The sequence below is a fragment of the Calypte anna genome, chromosome 12, assembly GCF_003957555.1.
Source record: "Calypte anna isolate BGI_N300 chromosome 12, bCalAnn1_v1.p, whole genome shotgun sequence".
In the NCBI taxonomy this organism is placed as follows: domain Eukaryota; kingdom Metazoa; phylum Chordata; class Aves; order Apodiformes; family Trochilidae; genus Calypte; species Calypte anna.
Window position 1 is genome coordinate 9,213,324 of NC_044258.1, and position 19,045 is coordinate 9,232,368.

General features: G+C 37.0%; 1 protein-coding gene across 13 annotated transcripts in view; it reads left to right on the forward strand.

Moving 5' to 3' along the window:
* The window catches only part of SLMAP (sarcolemma associated protein), a 78,344-nt gene that overhangs the window by 21,131 nt on the left and 38,168 nt on the right, over window positions 1–19,045 (forward strand). For all 13 annotated transcript variants that reach the window (XM_030458729.1, XM_030458728.1, XM_030458731.1 and 10 more), the window contains exons 3-7: window positions 10,078–10,225; window positions 15,604–15,676; window positions 16,237–16,273; window positions 17,175–17,237; window positions 18,796–18,891. In XM_030458729.1, coding sequence (XP_030314589.1) covers window positions 10,078–10,225; window positions 15,604–15,676; window positions 16,237–16,273; window positions 17,175–17,237; window positions 18,796–18,891 — 417 coding nt within the window. The remainder of the gene's footprint in view (window positions 1–10,077; window positions 10,226–15,603; window positions 15,677–16,236; window positions 16,274–17,174; window positions 17,238–18,795; window positions 18,892–19,045) is intronic.

Sequence of the window (19,045 nt, forward strand, 5' to 3'; positions counted from 1 at the left end):
ATTAGATTGCAAATGAAAAAATGTAATTGCTGATAGAAGTTCAATAATGCTAATTTCTTCAATAAAATGTCAGTGTAGATTACTTCATTTTTGCTAATCACTTATCTCATTATTCAAGATTTTTGAAGCAGCAGAAACAACAGCTAATGTTAGTGTCAGATTTCTTGCACAAAGTATTTACTGTGCCAGATCCTAATAGTATTTCAAAATTTCCTTTTTTGAAATAAACATTTATTTTTATAAATCTTCTGCTTTTTCTGTCACTTCTGCCTGCTTGCCTGTGTTTTCCCACGAAAAAGATTTAATTTTTAATAGGTATTGTAGATCTTTGTTTTGGATTTTTATTTTTGCAAGGTTTTAATAAGGTCGGTCTCTTAAAACGTAAGACCAGCAGAGATTTATGCCTTGCCTCTGATTTTAAATTAGAGAAAAGAAAGTTATGTTCAAATTTGAAGAAGATCTCACTTTACATTAAAAAGTTTTTCATTGCAGTAGTTGATGACAAAACCACAGTTTGTTTTTTTTCTTGCACTTTATAAAGCTGGTAAGAGAATGTAAGTATCAAGTTTTACCATTTATTGATTGAGAGTTTAAGAAGTCAAATTTTAGTTCTCTCAATAATCTTTGCATTTTTGCCTAGTGCAGAGTATTGGTACTGTTGCTTTTGCCACTTGAAGGTAAGAGTAAATTGCAAAGATAATTTGCAAACTTCAGCAACATGTATGTAAAAAGAAGTTAATTTTATATGGGAACCAGCTTCTTGCAGAGCTCATAGTTCTTAATTTTATCTCGATACCTGCATTCTACAAATACACTCTTGGGGACTTTGTACACTTCAGAATAATGTTTACTTGTGTTACGTCAAAGTTTGAGTACGTGGTGTTGTCAGTATCATTAAATATGGCAAACAATAGTGTTTAGCTTTCCCTCTAGTTTTGGTGGAAGGGTCTTTATGTAAGGGCATCAAGATGAAGTACTTCAGCAATATTTTATGCTTATAAGTTACCCTTTTAAGTGATTATCATGAAGAACCCTGGATTTCTAGGTAATGGCCTATTAAAGTATTTTGTTTCTTCTAAAGCCATGTTAAGTTGCAGTACATTTCCATAATTGATTGATATATAGAAAACAGTAACATTAAGGGAAACCTCAGAGAGTCACCTTGACGGTTGTTTTCTCCAGGATTAATGTTTGATGTGGTGATAGAAGTTGATGTAAATTACACAGTCACTGGTATCACAGCTATGCATAGCTTTATAAATCTCTAGGGTAACAAGAGCCTGAGCTTCCTTAATGAAATAGGGTAAGATGAGTTTTTTGCAACAACTACAATATCCTTTTTTTTTTTTTTTTTTTATTTAAGTCCTTTAAAATAGTTGGGTTTTTAGTGTTGCATATCAAAGTTCTTTTCAAGTGTCAGTATGTTGTGTAAGATACTGTAATCTATGACAGGAGTAATACAACATAAGTTTCTTTATTGCTTTTCTATTTTAATGACTCAGTTTGAGCATCTTGGGACCCTTGACTGAGTAATAATTTCTCAGATACCTTGATTACCCTTTATTGTTAATGTATTTTAGCCTAGCTTTAAAGAAGCAATATACCTTAAAAATCTCTCAGCATCCTCAGTTTTAGACTCATATAAAACTAAAATTGTACTTGAGGATTTTCATGTAGGCTTAAAATTCATGTACTTTTTTGTTATTCTCAAAAATTGGTTATAATTATTATTGATCTGGGAAATTTTTCTGTAGAAAACTTTTGTATATATTCAGGATGCAGTTGCATCTCTTACTCTGAAGCTGTTAATGTCCTTAGTCTATTTTGTGATTTAGGGGAAGATTTAAAGCTCATGATTTATGTGAGGGGACAGACCTAGATTCAGCTGTGAAGAAAATAAATACAATAGTTTTCTAGTTGTCCTGAAAACAGGCAGATTTTCAGGAATTCTTGTGAACTATGAGGACAGAAGTTAAGTAAAAGACATGTTCTAAAAAGTAGTAATTGGTAACTATGGTGACAGATGTCTCACTGCAGCAAGTCAGTCAGCTATATATAAACTAAATTACTTGTAAATTAGAACTCTTTTTCTAGATATCTTTTTAAAAATAGCCTTCTGCATCAAAACTGGTGACACTGATGTGAAGAGAGGTCTATTTTTGTATGGTGTTGTCACATTCTGTGGTAAAACATTTTATCTTGAGGTTTTTTGGGAGTCGTCATCCTGCTTCTTTTGACAGTGAATGTGTTCCTGGATTATTTGGATAATCTGTGGATAGATATATGCTCACTCATGAGTAATTTTTATCTTCTTGAATGCCTTTATTCTATACTATCTGTTTACCATAGAAGGCTTTTCAATAAGAGAAATTAATATTGCATACCTTGCCTGGGATTGTTTCAGGTCTTACCCTTCAGCATGAATCTTTGACATGAATGTAGTTGTTAGAGAGTTTTGAGGAATGAGTTATTACTGCAAAATAAAGGGTGGTCAGGACTTGGTCTTCTATCACTTGGCATTTTACTGCAATTACAGAATGTGATTATTAGGAGGAGTTAACTTCAAATGTCAAGTTATGTTACAAATTGTTGATTCTAGAAGAGAGTTTGTGAGATTACTTGAATGACACCCATTCTACCAGATGACTGTGAGGGCAAATAGGTTACCAAAGGGAGCTATTTCTGAATGTTTCTATTCATGCTGGTTTGTTTGTAGTTTTCTTGTTTAACAAAACCACCAACAAAACAGCAACAAAAAAGGACAAAATATGAGCAGCTTTTGACCAAAGTTCTGGATGAGTGCACAATACAGAAAAAGCACTGTTTTAAGTATAAGCTGCTACATCAATGTTGTTATCCTATGATTATCATCTATTAAATTTTTTTCATATAAATTAGCATCACAATACTACTGTATTTTTTCCAGAAGTTTTGTTGTTCCAGCTGTTGATAGTTCCTTTTAGAGCTAAAGCATTATAAATCTGAAGGTGGGTTAGAGGGGTTTGTACAGTTCTGTGCTGACCTTTTGTTGAGGGTTCCAGGAATTGTCATGTGGTTTGTTTCTATTTTATGAAAGCAAAAGTGATGGAGGTCATTGTGTTTTTTTCTTAATTTACTTTGACTTCAGACAGCTACCTCCTAATACAGAGAGCTCCAAATTTTGGTTGTGGAATGTGTTTTAAGATTGTGACATATAGCTATTGACTGAAAACGGTTGGTTGATATTGTAAATACAGCCTGCTTTCTACTGGGTTTTTTTTGTGTGATGCTATTGCTGGGGACATGTGAGTATATGGCTTAGGAACCAGCTTCTAAAATATCCTCACTTTTAGCTAAGGTCGTTGCTACACCAACCAAATTAAGCAACCTGGGAATTGTAGGAATCCTGAAGTCATGCTGAGTTGTTCAGCTGTTCCTGCCATCAAGCCAACTTTGCTGCTTTCTGTGGTGGGTAAGGAGCAGGTAACCAGGATAGTGCTGGGTTCATCTCCTTCATTTCTTCAAGACTTCCTCAGTCTTGAATGGTATAGTGATTGTGAAAGATGTGTGGGGCTTTAGTTTGAAGTTGAGTTTGCATAATTACAGAAAACATTTGGAGACAAGTGCTGAAGATCTTCATTCTCATTCTGTTACATATGTGCCCAAACTTTGAATGGTGAGCATGGGGTTTTTGGTTTTGTTATAAATAAGCTTGGATTGCGGCAATATTTTGAGTCCTAGACCTAAACTTTTTACCATTTTCTGCCAATCTCTTTGATATCAATTACTTTGAAAAATGCAACAATAATGCTAAAGAATTTTAATTGGTAATAAATAGCCCAAACCACTTAAATAGTTTTTTAACTCCACATAGCTAGTTAGAGAACTGAATAATTAAGAAGTATCACTTTATCTTTTTTTCTGTTAATAATGATCACTAGCTAATACAAATAAAAAAAATCTTTTTAACGTAAATGTATGACATCTTGTTTCTAAATTGTCCTATGTAAAGTACATTATGTAGATAACTGCAGATATTGATGAATAGTGTAGAGCTATCGACTAATAGTAACCTTGAGCTTTTCACCTTCAGGACAGTAAGTTAAGTTACAGACAAAATGTGGGGCAAATGTGGGGCTTGAGTAGTAGCTTCTTTTGCCTAATGGGCACAACAAATATGAGATGGCATTAACTCCTCAAACACGGCGAAACTCATGCAAACTCTGCTTTAATGGTTTTCTTTTTTTGTCAATGTTTTTAATATGCTGTAATTTAAAGTTCTGATAGGTGCCACTGTATCTGTACAACTCACCAGTTAAAATAAGCATTGCAATGTCAGATGTCAAAAGAAAGGTTTGTGCTGAAATGTTTGTAGGTACAACACACCTGGAAATGTGTGCTCTCTTTTGGTGAGGAAGGTGACATTTTGCTGCTCAGGAACACGCTACAGCAACTCAAGGCTGTAGGCAAATGGATGTTTTGTGCACATCTGAAGCTGTTCTCTCCTCTGTGTTCAGCATTGCCCCTCTAACTAATGGGATTCCTTCTTCTTCCAGTCTTCCCTGTCACAGCCACTTGTGTCCTTTTCAGGCAAAGTATGCCAGTTTAGCTCAGACCAAAGTTCAGCTGAATGTCAGGTTCAGTAATGAACTTCAAAGGAGTTGAACTATCAGGACATGGCAAGCAGCAGAGTAAAGCAGTAATGCTTTACAGCACTTCAAATACAGAAAAGGCCAAACTCTGTTTATGCCCAGACTTGGTTATGCTGGCACAGAATTGCTTTCACTGCCACAGTTTATTTTGCTTGACAACAGGTATGAGGAACCAGCAGGGTTGTCCTGGCAGAACAGTCAACAAAACTTCAAGGTGTAAACAGACATGGAACAACTTGGTCAGGAGAAAAGTTGTCCTCTCCCTCCTGTCCCTTGGAGCTACTGGCAGGTTTGGAAGGATAGCACTCAATTCCTGGGGGTAGCTGAGGATTTAACCATTTTCATCAGAGTAGCTGCATTTACATTAAACTTTTACTTTCAATTAAAAACATACTGTGTATATTTGTCCGGTGCTATGTCAAAGAAAGTTTTTTTTTCCCTTTTGTTTTTTTTTTCCTTCACCACATAGGAAGAGGAGCAGTTAAGTTTATTTTCCAAGGAAGTTCCTGAAAACTATTAGCAGTGCTTATGGTCCCTGAGTAGCCAGCTGCCACTCCTTCAGTTGTTTGATCTGACTGGACAGTCCCTTTCTGCACAGCTGCTCACTGTAGTTTCATCGTGTGTGCCTGTCTTGGGTGCTTAGAATCAATTTACAAAGGAGATTTGTGAGGAAATACTCAGTTAATGCACTATTTTTGTTGCAAAGTTGAAGGAGGTGGAGATTAGTAAGCTGAGAGCTGTTAGATCCATGTGTTTAAGAAATACAAAACTAAATAAAGAAGCAGTTTTGCTTGATGTACCCCGCCCTGTGAATTATGCTTGCTTATGGAGACAGATACTTCCAGTTCCTTGATAATGGGTGGAGTTAGGCAAGTGAGAGGAAAGGAATTTAGGATGTGTCTAAGCAGACCAGAATGAGGAACTCGGTCATGTGGATCTGGAGGTAATTTAGCATTTGAACTTCTGTATCTTACAGCCAAAGGATGACCTGGAATTCAGTATGGTTTGCAGAGTGTACTCTGCTAACAGAAGTGCTGCTCCCAAAATGAGAAAATAGTCAGTGTAAATGTTTCAAGAAAGATAAAATTATGTTTAATTGTATAGGAAGAAAAGCTTTCTGGCTGCAGTGTGATAAACATTCCCATATTGATTGGAGGCTATTGTACATTGCTTTAAATTTTTTGTGCACAGTTCAGGTTATACAAGGCCAGTGAACTTCACCTCCTAGTAGAATACTCAGCATGAAACAAATAAGTTAAGTCAGTTGTACTAGTACTAGGTCCAATTTTGAACTGAAGTATTACTCTAGTATTCCAGTTTCTAGATCCCTGCTTGTTGGCTGCATTTGAGTATTAGATACAGTACTCAGGGGATGCATTTGTAATGCCAACATTAATTGTTCAATGATTGATCATGTAGTTTGTAACCTAAGTAGGAGGGTAATCTGCTACTGTAACTGCTCTGACAGCCTTGCTGCCCCCTTTGTGATATTAAACATGGCAAAAATTAAGCTGTTATCTCCTTACTGATAATAGTTCAGAATTTGACGAATTTAAAGCCTTTTGGGTTAAACTAATGCCCCGAAGCCTGTATAACAGGGCTCTGGAGTGTGTGGCAGTTCTGTATACTTCTTACATGCAAGGAAATAAGAGATGAAGAAGAAAACAGTAAACTAGGAGGTCCTGAAATTGGGGTTTTCTCTCTGCATTAGTTGTGTAGGTAGTCAGTCAGAATGTATTGAACGAATAAGATACATTAATGATTGACTTCAAGTCAGTGGCCTACATTTTAATGCTTATTATTTACTTAATTATTCAGCTGTGGAATAAGGCTGAAATATTTAATTATATGCTGTGGTCTGTGTCAACATTTTTAAATGTAGAATTTGTTTCTCTTTGTGGAGTGAATCTCGCAACTCTGCAAATGATCTCAGTGCTTCAGTAAATCTCACTGTAATTCTCAGCATAATTGTCCTGAACTGCAGTTTCAAGCTGGGCTAGATGGAGTAGCAGTAATGTGCTCTTAAAATGGAAACAGATGGCTATACATAGTGATAGCAAATGTTATGTGAGTCTGTTTTGATTGCCATTCTTTACTTACTGCCATACTGCAGTACTGAAGTGACTTCAGGTTCTTTTGTTCATTGTATTGTACTTGGGGGAGTTAGATTATACGAGTTTTTGAAAAAAAAAATCACTATATAAATGCTCAAGAACTCATTCATAGAGCACTTATTATTTAAACATCTTTTTCTTTTTTTTTTCCTTTTTTTTTTTTTTTCTTTGTCCTGTGTGTGGAGCACTTGTTCTTCATTACCTGGTAATGATCAGTTATACAAAAATAAAATCTCTGTCTTTGGCTTTTCAGTGAGTGTGTGTGACTGATTATTATGCTTAATATGAGGCACAAAAGGCCTGGGACTTCAGTTTGATCTGAACAGAGGTGTGAATTTTAGAAGCAAGTATAATTAGGTTGGTATATGCTGCCCTTTTTTCTGGCACTACCAGCTTAAACACCTCCTCATATAATTTGAATCAGGTCTCAAAACTGGTTTGCAGTGACTAAACAAATGCCTGACCCAGGGCAACTGAAGAGGAGGTGGTGCAACCCAGCAGCGAGTGCTGGGTGAGGGAAAGATGAAACTCTGCACTGGCACTGCTGCTGAAAGTTGTGCTGGAAAGCAGGAGGAGCAAATGGTGATAGTTACACAGAAGGCTCTGTGTTACATATCTGCTGTGTAAAAGGCATTGTTTGGGGAACTGGAGAACCTGCCAAGGACAATGCATATTGAGTAGTATATTAAATACCAGTATACTATCATAAATCATAAATAGTGAATTGATCTATGTTTGTTTCCAGGAATGTTTTCTGGATGTTTCTTTGTCTTTTCTCCTGAAAGATAACTTTTAGTAATGATACAAAAGTGATGGAGGGGTTGACCTTAGAGAAAGATCTTTTGAAATAGTGAAAACTAGTCTGTAACACTTTTATTTGTTGTGTGAAAAGGGAACAGCTCTGTGGGTTCCTGACCGATTGCTGGATTAAGGATAACTGAATCCTTTTCACTCAGTCTTGAAGTCAGTGCATTTCTCCCCAGACATCACCTTATTAATGGGTTTCTCATACTATTTACTCTTTCCTGTATCTAGGAAAGAAATATTTTCATCCTGTTTGTAAAGACTTCAAGAATATAACTTTTCTAAAATTTACATAATGAAATTCATTAGCATGCATTTGAGTGGACAGTTAAATAATGACATTAAATTTAATGTGTATTTTCTGTGGCCAGTTGTTAATTTTTTTTTTTTAGTTCAAATTTTTTGTCTGCTGGTATTTTGTAGGATTTATGTTTCTGATCTGTTGCACTTCCTTTCCTGTGGTCACTCTTTTCTGTTTCCATGTGCTATCTTGTCTGTGGCCTGGCTGCAGATCCTGCAGAAGTGTGTTTGCAAGGGGCATGGATTAATCAGAAAGTTGGAGGGATAAAAGGCAGATATTATGCATAGGAAAGGAAAGGGTGGGGAAAAACAAATACGCACAAGCATGCTTGTTTCTCCTTGCTTGTGACTCATTTTTTCATAACAGAAAGATTCTCAAGTGGAGCAGAACACAAATTGAAAGCAAACAGGAAGTAAAAAAGTCAATCTCTGCACTGAATCATGAGATAGTTCAGTACTTTTAGATTAGTAAATTAATAAGCTAATTAATTTGATTGGCTTTTAAACTTATAACTGCGATTAAAGCTATATTATATATCATTATATATGTATAATATATAATGTTATATTTAATTATATTAATATAAATAATGATACTTATAACAATATTAATTATAACTGTTAGATAATTATAGTATTGCTATATTGTATATAGTTATAGATTTAATGCTATATTATTATGTTATATATTATATATTAGTATCTAGTATTTAATAATATAGAGAATATTATTTATAGCAGGATGGGTCTGATTATTTATGCAGTGAATGCTGACCTAATTTCTTGATCTGTCTATAATTTGTGCTTACCTTCATTTTTATGAACATATGAATGATTATTATTTTCTTCAGTTTAAGATCAAAGGCATAACTGGTAGGAAAAATTGTCTTTGTGCTGCATATCAGTCATAACATACTCCTAACTGAGCTTTCCTGTGTTGTCACACCACTTGATTATTGTATGGAATCCCATTTTCTGGATGTGGGGGCATTTAAAGCTTTCAGGTTAGGGGTGGTGTTTTGCATTACTCAGGATGTGTCTGCAAGCAAGATACTGTGTGCCTGGTGTCATTTTCCAATATGAGATCTGACGAACCTTAGAGCTGGTGTTTTGTTCCATTTTAAACCCACCTTCTCCCTTGCCACTATGATATGGAGATCGTTTTGAGGAGTGTTATAACTGAGGTATACAAAAGCATGGAAAAATTCGCATAGAATCCTAAAAAAAGAATAAAATCTGTTGCTTTTCAAAGAAAAACATGGAGATGCGGTCGTTTTTCAGCAGGCAGCATTTTTCCCCAGCCCTATGCTTGCTTTGGAGCTTGTTGAGATTCCTTATGAGTGCAGGAAGCCAGAGATTTCTACCATCCCATCAGGCTCTTATACCAACTATTATCTTGAACTTCTGGAAGTGACTCATTTCAGTAGTTACACCTGGCTGGTTAGTACCATTCCAGTCCCCTCTTTCATGCTGCCTGCTGATCAGGTCTTAGCCAATGGTTCTGATCTTCTGCCAGGTGACTCACTGGTAACCTCTTCTCAGATGCAGCAGTTTTGACTAGCATCATAAGCAGTTTCTGGTTCAATAAGTTGCTATTAAATTTTAATTAATTCTACAAACGAATATTTACAAAAGCAATGACAGAGCAGACTTGAAATTAACTTAATGTTGTGAACTAGCATTGCTGAGTGGTAAAAGCTTCCTATTTTTTCCCCTTCGTTTAACCATGGTCTTATATTACAGTTTTTGAATTATGGCTTCTGTCAAAGTTTTTCCTTTTGCTCTCAGTGCTCATCTTCCCCACAGCATATTTCTATCACAGAACACTGGTACCTTAAATGAATAAGCAGCTAAAATTTTTGTGTGTTGACCAACATAAATATGAATTCTTACATTTGTGGCAAAAGGGGGTGCTAACACTGTCAGATCCTTTCCATGCAGGCAGTAGGTTAAGTACAGTTTGTAGCAATTGTTTGCATAATGTATGTACTACAACGTGATGTATGTTCAACAACTAAAAATCAACTACAAGTATTTCTTGATAATGTGAAGGTATTGCATAGGGAGGTGTTTTTGAGTTCATAAGTTTGTCATCATCTACACTAGGAGGTCATGCTATATTTCATAGCAAATAAAATTTTTGTTGGAGCTTTTGTTTCATCATACTTGTGTTTATTTGTTTGCTTTTTTTCCAGATACTTTACTATTCTTTTTCTTTGTTTTTACAGTTCTATCTTCAAGACACTAAAAGTAGTAATGGTACCTTTATTAATAGTCAGAGACTGAGTAGAGGATCTGAGGAAAGCCCACCATGTGAAATTATGTCAGGTGACATCATCCAGTTTGGCGTAGATGTGACGGAGAACACACGGAAAGGTAAGGGCATGGATCTCCTTTCCTCCCCCAAGTATATCTTATAATACAATCTCCAATAGTAAATGGCATTCCAGTCGCAAGAAAATTGTTTTTTGTTACCTCTTCGCTCCTTTACACTGGCAGTGAATCACATGGTAAACTAGATCAAGAAACTGACCTGCTGAAAACACAAGACTTATCTTTTACCTATTAATAAATGGGTATTGCTTCACTTGAATTGTCTTACAGCAATTTGCAAAGTGCAGCATGGGGGTATGTGTTGTACTGTTGGGTTTTTTTAATTTATTTTTGTAACTATCTTCCTTGCAAGCCTGTGACCCCTGAAGTTTCAGCTAATAATGTGGCAAAGTGCCACATTAGAATTTGGTATATGTTTGAACATACAGTATATACATAAGGTTATTCAGTGTATGTTTGAAACAGGGTAATTTGTTTCTTGCCAAGATACCTGCTTTTTCTTTCTGTGGCTGCTACTGATTTTTATTTCAGTAGCTACTTAAAATAAGGTTAGAAAAATGTTGTGAGCTGAAAAATGAATTGATGGGATTTTTGGTTTGGTTTTCTTGCTGTCTGCTTCCCACTATGCGTGCTCAGGAGATCTTGTATTATGGGAATAGCTGTATATTGTGTTAATTGATGAAAATGCAGTCTCAGTCTTCTTTGCATTTATGTATAGTATTTCAGGAGCCATTTCTTTCTCTTTTTGAAGACTGGTCTGTGAATTACTAGATTGTAATTAGTATTGTCAAGATTTTTAAAAGTTACCTAATGGGCTCATTTCTTTCTGTAAGCATCACATTTCTGGCAATGTTCTGAAGAATCCTTATCCAGTAACACTCAAATTTGTCAATAAAATGGCTGCACTGCCATCACTGCTCTATTTTACTGCTTTTCTGAACAAGACCTTTTATAGAGCTTATCCTTAAAGAGAGGTTATTAGGCAAGAATGAAATGAAAGAATAACATTAAATTTAAATGCAGATGGTAAAGTTCTTGTAAAAGAACAAACAAAACTCCCCCAAACAACCCCTCTCCCAAACCTCACCCCCCAAACCCTAAAAATGAACCTACAGTACAGAAAAACCCTACAGAGCAGAATTTTTAAAGGGCATTAAGCAACAAAACAAAAAGATGAAGCCTGCTTCATCTGGTACTTAGGAATAGTATCTGTCTGTAGCCAGATGTGTTATAGTTCTCAAAGTCTGAAGTATCAGAGGAAGGTTCATACAAACATCTTTAGAGAAAACATTGTTAAGCAGTGATGGTGGTGGTGAAGTATTTTGTCATGGAGAGCTTCTGGAGCTATTGTATTTTGGGGTGATGTAGCTGGAATTGTCTGGAAGTTACTTATAATTTTACTTCATGTGCAGTGAAATTTATGAATACTAGCCATATACATGGGATAAGATCAAGGGAAAACATTGCATCTAATGAACCTAGAACTGTTCATTTGTTGAGATGCTCTCCTTGCTTGAAGAAGCTAAATTTCTTCATAAGTATTTAGAACTAAAACAATTCTTATTTTAAGATATAATTGGAAGAGAAATTGGAGTTGAGTTGTTCTTAATCAGCAATTATTTGTAATTTGTTTGTGAAAGTTTGTGCAAAGTTTGTAGTGAGGAAATTCCCAATGGATTTACATTAGGTTTTTTTACAAAATAGTATCCCAGAGACCTGGTATTGGTGTCATGAGTGTGATCAGGGTGTGCAGCCTTCCTTTTCCTCTTCTCTAGCTTTGAACATAGGACCTGTACTCATGTTACTCATGAATGTGTTCAGCTAGGTAATGAGGAAGAGCATGCAATTTTGCTTTATTCTCTCTGTGTTCCCCCAAGCAGTGTATGAAGATTACATCCTCATTCTGGGGCATGAAAGTGCCTCATCACAGTTGAAGTGTTTATCTGTGAATGCAGTTGGAATGCATATAAACACATTTTTTTCACCAGTTTTGTTAGTTGTCTTAGATGTTACTGTAAACCTAATCTAGTAATGAAACAGACATAAAGAGTTTTTAATGTAGTGATTCCCTTTAAAGCCAATTAGCATTCTGGTATTTACATGATGCCTTACTTGCCTAAGACATTTCAGCATTTTGCTGTGTGTAATTAGAAGGTAATGAGAGTTTACTTGCCTATGTAAATTCTGGATTGTGTAAATAGTGCAAGAATACATTTATTTTTATTTTATTGTTCAGGCTGTGCTTTAGTAAGTAATTTCCTTGCAAATATGATCTTCATTTGGTTCATTAAAGCAGTGGTATGTTCAGTATGTGATTTTTCAGGTTATCCTGTGTGAGCACCGATTCCTCTGGTTTCTGCTGCTGAGCTGCACTCACTCATCCAGAGAAATGTCCTCAACCCTCCCACTCCCTAATTTGTCCACTCCTTGTAATAGGAACAGGCATGCAGGGCTGCTTGTTTCCCTCTCCTTAATACAGTACTTACCTGCAAATCACATTACCCTGTTTTTCTCAGTGTTAGCGTGCTTCATGTTCTTTTAGCACTTCCTAAATTCCCCAGTCCGTGCCAGAGCATTCCAAGATTTAACTGGCGGTGACTTTTCCTGCGTGGAAGGGAGCCGTGAGGGCTTTCAAGTAGGGTCAAATAATAGCAGCTGATTTACACAGCTTACGCACTTCTTTCTGGTCAAATTTGGACTCTTATCTCTTTAATGAATCTTTTCTCTGCTGGTCTGGTGTTGGAAAAAGGCTGTGCAGATGAGGAAACCCAGGGCTCGGTGCTTGTCACAGGCCTGAGAATCAGATTCTTAGCGCTGCTTTGATTATTGCCGTGACTTCTGCTACAGAATCACAGACTGGTTTGGGTTGGAAGGCACCTTTAAGACCATCTGCTGCCCCCACCCCATTCAGCCTGGCCTTGAACACTGCTGGGGAGAGGTGAAAACAATGAGCTTGTCATTGGCAAATTGGCTCTCTATGAAGAAAGGATTTTGAGGCAAAAAAAAAATTTATTTCATTATTCCCCTTTCGATGCACCATTAAACCCTTATCAGGGCTCAGGGCTCCTCTCGGTGCTTTTTTTGTTGTCGTGTGGCGGGGCGTGCGGCAGCTGCCCGTTCCAGAACGATGCAGGGAGGCTGTGACTAAAGTTTGGCAGAGCAGATCGCTCGGGGATACCGCTTGTGTTCCGCTGGGGGTGCGGGGTGCGGGACCCCCGGGGGCTGCGGGACCACGTCGCGAGCACTGCCGGGCCCGCGCGCCGCTTTTGTCCTGGGGCGCCCCCTGCCGGCACCGCCCGGCACCGCCGCCTCTCGCCCAGCGCCGGCCCCGTGGCGAGCGGGGACCCGGCCGGGCCAGCCCCGTCCCAGCCCCGTCCCCTGCCCGCCTCCGGGAGGTGAGTGCATGGAGGGTCGTCTGGGGATGTGGGGGGAGGGGGGAGTAGGCTTTGCTTTGGGAAGACTTTGCTCAGTCCCGTTCGGCAGCCAGGGGTTACTCTACTGACTTGGGTTTTTTCCCCAAAAAAGGAATAATACAGGCTTGAACTTGAACGGGCACTGCTGTCCTGCCCAGCCGTCACTATAGTAATGTGTTATACTTTGCTTTCCCTTTCCTTTAGGCTTTCTCTTTAATCTTCCGGTTACGAGGAACTGGTAGCTAAAGGACAATGTGCAGGTTTTTTTATATATTACTTTTGTTTTTACAAAGCTATTGAAATGCTTGATACCTGCTCAGTCACTATCCATTCGAGACCCTCTGCTAAATTGCATTTGTCTCCTTATTTTTTTTACACAAATAAAGCTCCTGCAGCTTTTAGAAGGGTTGTTTTTTTTTTTTTTGTCTGAATCTTGATGGAAGAATTTAAGATTTATATAATCTCTCAGCAGACCCACCTGAAATATGACCCAAATGTAAAGCTGTCTGTTGGTCTTTAATTTCCAATACTTAAAACTTTCTTCTTGAAATCACCAATTTCCTCTTCATGCCTTAAAGGAAAGATTCTTCATTATGAAAGCTGTGTGAGTATTGCGTTCTGCAGCTAATATATCTAATGTTTTTTGTGGGGCTGTGTTTTTGCAAGAGCAGTTTGTGAATTCTGGGGACTTATGTCTAAAGCCAAAAAACCCCCCAGAACCTGTGTATTAATCTGTTTTGAGAAAGAGGTTCGGGCTGTTCTTCCCAGAAATTAAAATCTATTGCTTTACCAGGTCAGCTTGAAAAAACAAGGTGCTGTAACCAATAGGATACTTCTCCAAAGCATTATCTTTTAGCACTGAATAAAGGTTAAGAACAACTCTGTTTAGGTGAATAATTTCTCCTGTATTTTTAGATTCTATTGGGGTAGCTTCCTGAAAGACCTGACTTGTTTCCCTGGAGTACTGCTGTTGGCCTAAAACACCCATTGCCCTTTTTTTCTCAAAGCCAGATTAACTGTTTTGCTGATATTAATAACCTTGGAAGTAGAGCAGCTCTTTTTCTTTGTTGATGGGTGGTTTAGGTATAGTGGTAGATGACAGATAACCATATGCTTTTATCTAGCTGGTAGTAGTATTTTTGAGAACAGGTTGTAATCTCTGTCAGTGAATGTTTGCAGCATCATTCAAAATGGTATCAGCAATGTTTTTGGGAAAAATAGTGAAGAGGAATCAAATAGTGAAGAAGAATCAAATAGTGGTGCTCATATTCCTTAGAACCTTTCTTAAATTAAAAGAACCTGGAATTCAATCCTGGTGAGGCCAGCTTTCTCCTTCTGAAATGAGAGGCCTCTTGTTTAGTGCTGGGCATTACACATGTACTACAAGCAGACTGAAATGGAGATGTCTTGAATGGTGCTGCTCAGAGTGTTCAGGAGTATCTTCTTCTCAGGTTACTCTTCCTCTGCATTCCCTTTTTGATCCTTGTCTTTGTACATAACTGTCACTAAGCAAGTTCCAGATGTTGAAAGGAGTATCCAGTGACACGAGTTTGTTACCTTTTAATTCTCCAGTTATGGTCATATGAATCTTGTAAAAAAGGTAGTTTATTATTTTGTTTATCCTTCTGCATTCCTTTTATTACCTAATGCAGGTAACATACATTCCTTTCTCCTCATTTTAGGATCAAAACATGCAGTTAAGTTTTTTAACTTGCTGCAGTAAAGACATCTTGCAGGCATAGCTGTAAGTGGAAGAACTGGAACTACTTCACAGCCAGAACTAGATACACAGCATAACCTCTTCAAGTTTTTAATTACAAAGTTTCCTGTCTGCAGAGGAGTTCCAAGAAGGCAGACCTAGGCAGTGGTGCTTCAAGGCATTCATGGCTCTTGTTTGCCTGCCTCAGAGTTTCTTAGGACAGTGTACTTGGTTACTATAACATTAATCGTTGAACTTGTAATTAAATAGTAACAAATCATGATGACTTAGTGTTTGTTTCTTTTCAGTTACCCATGGATGTATAGTCTCCACAATCAAACTCTTTCTTCCAGATGGGATGGAGGCTCGACTGCGATCAGAGTAAGAATAAGTATCTATCCATGTGTAGCAAAACAAAACTACAGTATAATAAGGATTTGCTGTATATTATGGTTAAAATAAGCTTACAGAGTATTTTCTTGTGATCATGCATAGAAAGTAACTAAGATTGTTGCTCTTCTGTAGACTTTCTGTAGAAATCTCATTTGCATGTCACTTTTAGAAATTAAGACAGCTCTGAAAGAATGAAGAAGTTCTATAAAAGAATAAAAAAGTTCTTACCAAGTTGGGATTTCCTGACTGGCTGTGGTTTAGTGTATTGGAGGGGTATTATAAACCAAAAAATATAGGAAAGAAGAAAGCAAATGAGCGTTCTTCTTCCCTCTTTTATTTGGGATTACTTGAAAACATTGCTCAGTACAGTACTAACTGGTTAACTGTACTAAGTGTATAAACATTTTTATCTTAACTCTTCATTTTTATCTGATGAATAAACTGAAAAATACAAAACATCTTGATTATATGACAAATGCAGTATGACAAATCTGCATTTTTGAACTGCTATTCTGCAATTTGTGTTGACTCTTCAAATTTTTTTTCAGTGTTATCCATGCTCCATTACCAAGTCCTGTTGACAAGGTAATTCAGTATTTTGCTGTTTTCTGCCTTGTTCAGCCACATACTATTTTCTGGCTTGTTGTAAAGATGAAGAAATGATGAAGTCCAGTTACATTGAGATGCAGTTGAAGATGTCTGTTTTTGCTGAGTTTAATATTGTGAGTGACTTGAGTTAGGAAAGGGAATGCACTATTACAGTGTGTATTTTAAGGTAAGCTTGATTTCTTACAGTGTGGCACCTGAAACAGGGCTTTGAATAAAAGCCACTGATGTTAAGATTGTTACATTTCCAAGTACAGGCCAGCTGACTTAGCAAGTCTTGGGTCTTGCATAACAGGCTATGTTTAGACTGACAGAAATGGTGACACTGCAAAGTAAAACTTTCTTTAGTTGTGTGTGAATAGAAATGAAGTAAGGTGGTGGTGCTAATATTCAGCAAGAACAGTTATGGTAAGAGATAATATAGGTAGACCCCATGTCTGAAACAGACACAAAGGGGAAAGATTGCTATTAAGTCAATAAAATAATGTGTGATGCATTATGTGTGTTTGATGGCACTGAATTGGAGTATGAGGCACTGTTTTCAGTTCTGGAAGCCCTTACTTTCTGTGTGTCCTTGGGTTAAATAGCTTTATCTTTGTGTACCTTGTTTCTTTTGTGTGAATTTAATCTCTACTGAAATGGAAGCCTTAAACTCTTTATTGCATTGATGGTTTAGGAACTTGTTGAAGACATTAACACAGTGGGGTCTCAGTCCAGAGCTGGGAAGTTCTGTAATTAAAAAAAAAAAAAAATAGAAAATGCTGGTGGTTAGATAATCTTGTAGCCCTTCATAACTAGATTTAAATGACTAATTTTGCATTACTAGAGTGTAATAAAAAATCCAAAACCACTTTGATTTTTAAATTCCTTTATTTTTCAGGTTGCTGCTAACACTCCCAGTATGTATTCTCAGGAATTGTTTCAGCTTTCACAGTATCTACAGGTAACTTTTCTCATTACAAAATTAGTTTGACTAAATATGCTCTGTGTGTCTTTGGCGTGCATTTTGTAAACCCAAACATGACATGCATTGGAACTACTTTTTTCTGTAGTGAAATAATGTAAAAAGTTATAGCCCAGGTGGTAGATAATTGATCTCTGGAAGTGTTTGAAGTCAGGTTGGAGGAGGCTTTGTACAGCCTGATCTAGTTGAAGGTGTCCCTGCTCACTGCACTGTGTTGGGCTTGGTGACCTTTAAAGGTCCCTTCCAACCCAAACTGTTCTATTATTCCGTCTTGTAATTTAACATTGTATAGTTCTATGTAAATTTTTGAGGCTTTACATGAGCAATATAAACTATGACCTGTTTAAAAAAAGAAAGAAGAAAGCTCTCTGCTTTACAGAAAGCTGCCTGAACAATATACTACACCTGTGTTTCCTGGCTGTTCTCTTATCTCATTGTTCCCAGTTCTCTTAAAATTTTTGGCATTATCCACTGTTGTAGATGGACTGTAAAAGTTCTGATAGAACAAAAGAACAGCAAACCAAGAGGTTGTTTCATGTGTCAGGGGCTAGTTTGTGAATATTTTTTCTTTATGTGAATATATCTGTCCCTATGCTTACTGGAAAGTAGAAAGGATGGAACAGTGCTGGCAGCTGCTCTTCCATTGGCATCACCAGCCTTTCTGTGCCTGCTCCTGTGTCAGTTTTAATAGGTGTGTTTTTCCCTAAGAGGTCATGTCACAAAAGGGCTAGACTGCAAGATGTCAACACTTTAAAGTGTAGGCTAATAGATAGAAATAAACTGATTAGAAAGCATAATAAAATCAGTTTTCTGGAAAGAGATGAAAACATTCTTACTGCTAAGTTCTCTGTAGCTTTAATTTATTTATAGTTCTTCTGACTTACTATACCTCCAGTATTGATGATCTTTATTTCCTCACATAAATGATGAGGCTTTTGAGGCAGATACTGACATTTTATGTATTTGCTGACATAGCAGGAAGCAACTTGGGCAGATGCCTTTTTTTGAGAGGCTGAACACTTGCTCACCAGCCTGCTTGCTCTCTGTATCCTGGAATTGTTAACAGAGATGCTTTTCTATCTTGCTGTCATAAACCAAAAATCAAACAAAAATTGTAGTTCTTGTTTGGTGTTTTTCTTTTGTGATCTGATTTCAGGATGAACAGCTCATTGCATGGGGGCTGCCAAGCTGCCTTTTGGTGTTTACCGTTTTGTTACTGGAACTACTGACAAAAGTCAAAGTCGTTTTCATTCTTGGAAAGAATGAGTTGTTACTATGTGTGCTCAGCATGTACAACATATGCTCAGAAAATGATGTTTTTTAGGAAGCCAAGGTTATGGGATAATATTTTCTAATTAAAATATCAAAATAAATATATGGATGGATAAAACGGGCTGGGTGCTTCATAATTTTGAATATGTGACAATATTTGCTACTCACACTTCTGTTTTCCTTGTATTTTGTTATCTCTTATGTTGCCTCTTTATTTTTCTGGGGTGTTCTAGCTGAACTGACTGGTGCTCTGCTCTCTTCATAGGAAGCCTTACATCGGGAACAAATGTTGGAACAGAAGCTGGCAACCCTTCAGCGGCTACTTGCTGTCACACAAGACGCTTCAGATACCAGTTGGCAGGTACCTGCAGGCCTCTTTCCTTTATGGGCTGAAATATGCAGTAGGGTGGATATTTTAGCTTCTAATTTACAAAAAAATTATTGGAAAAACAAAACTGTGGAAATGAGAATGTTTAATAAATTTAGTGATAATCTACCAGTTTGAAATAGCTCTT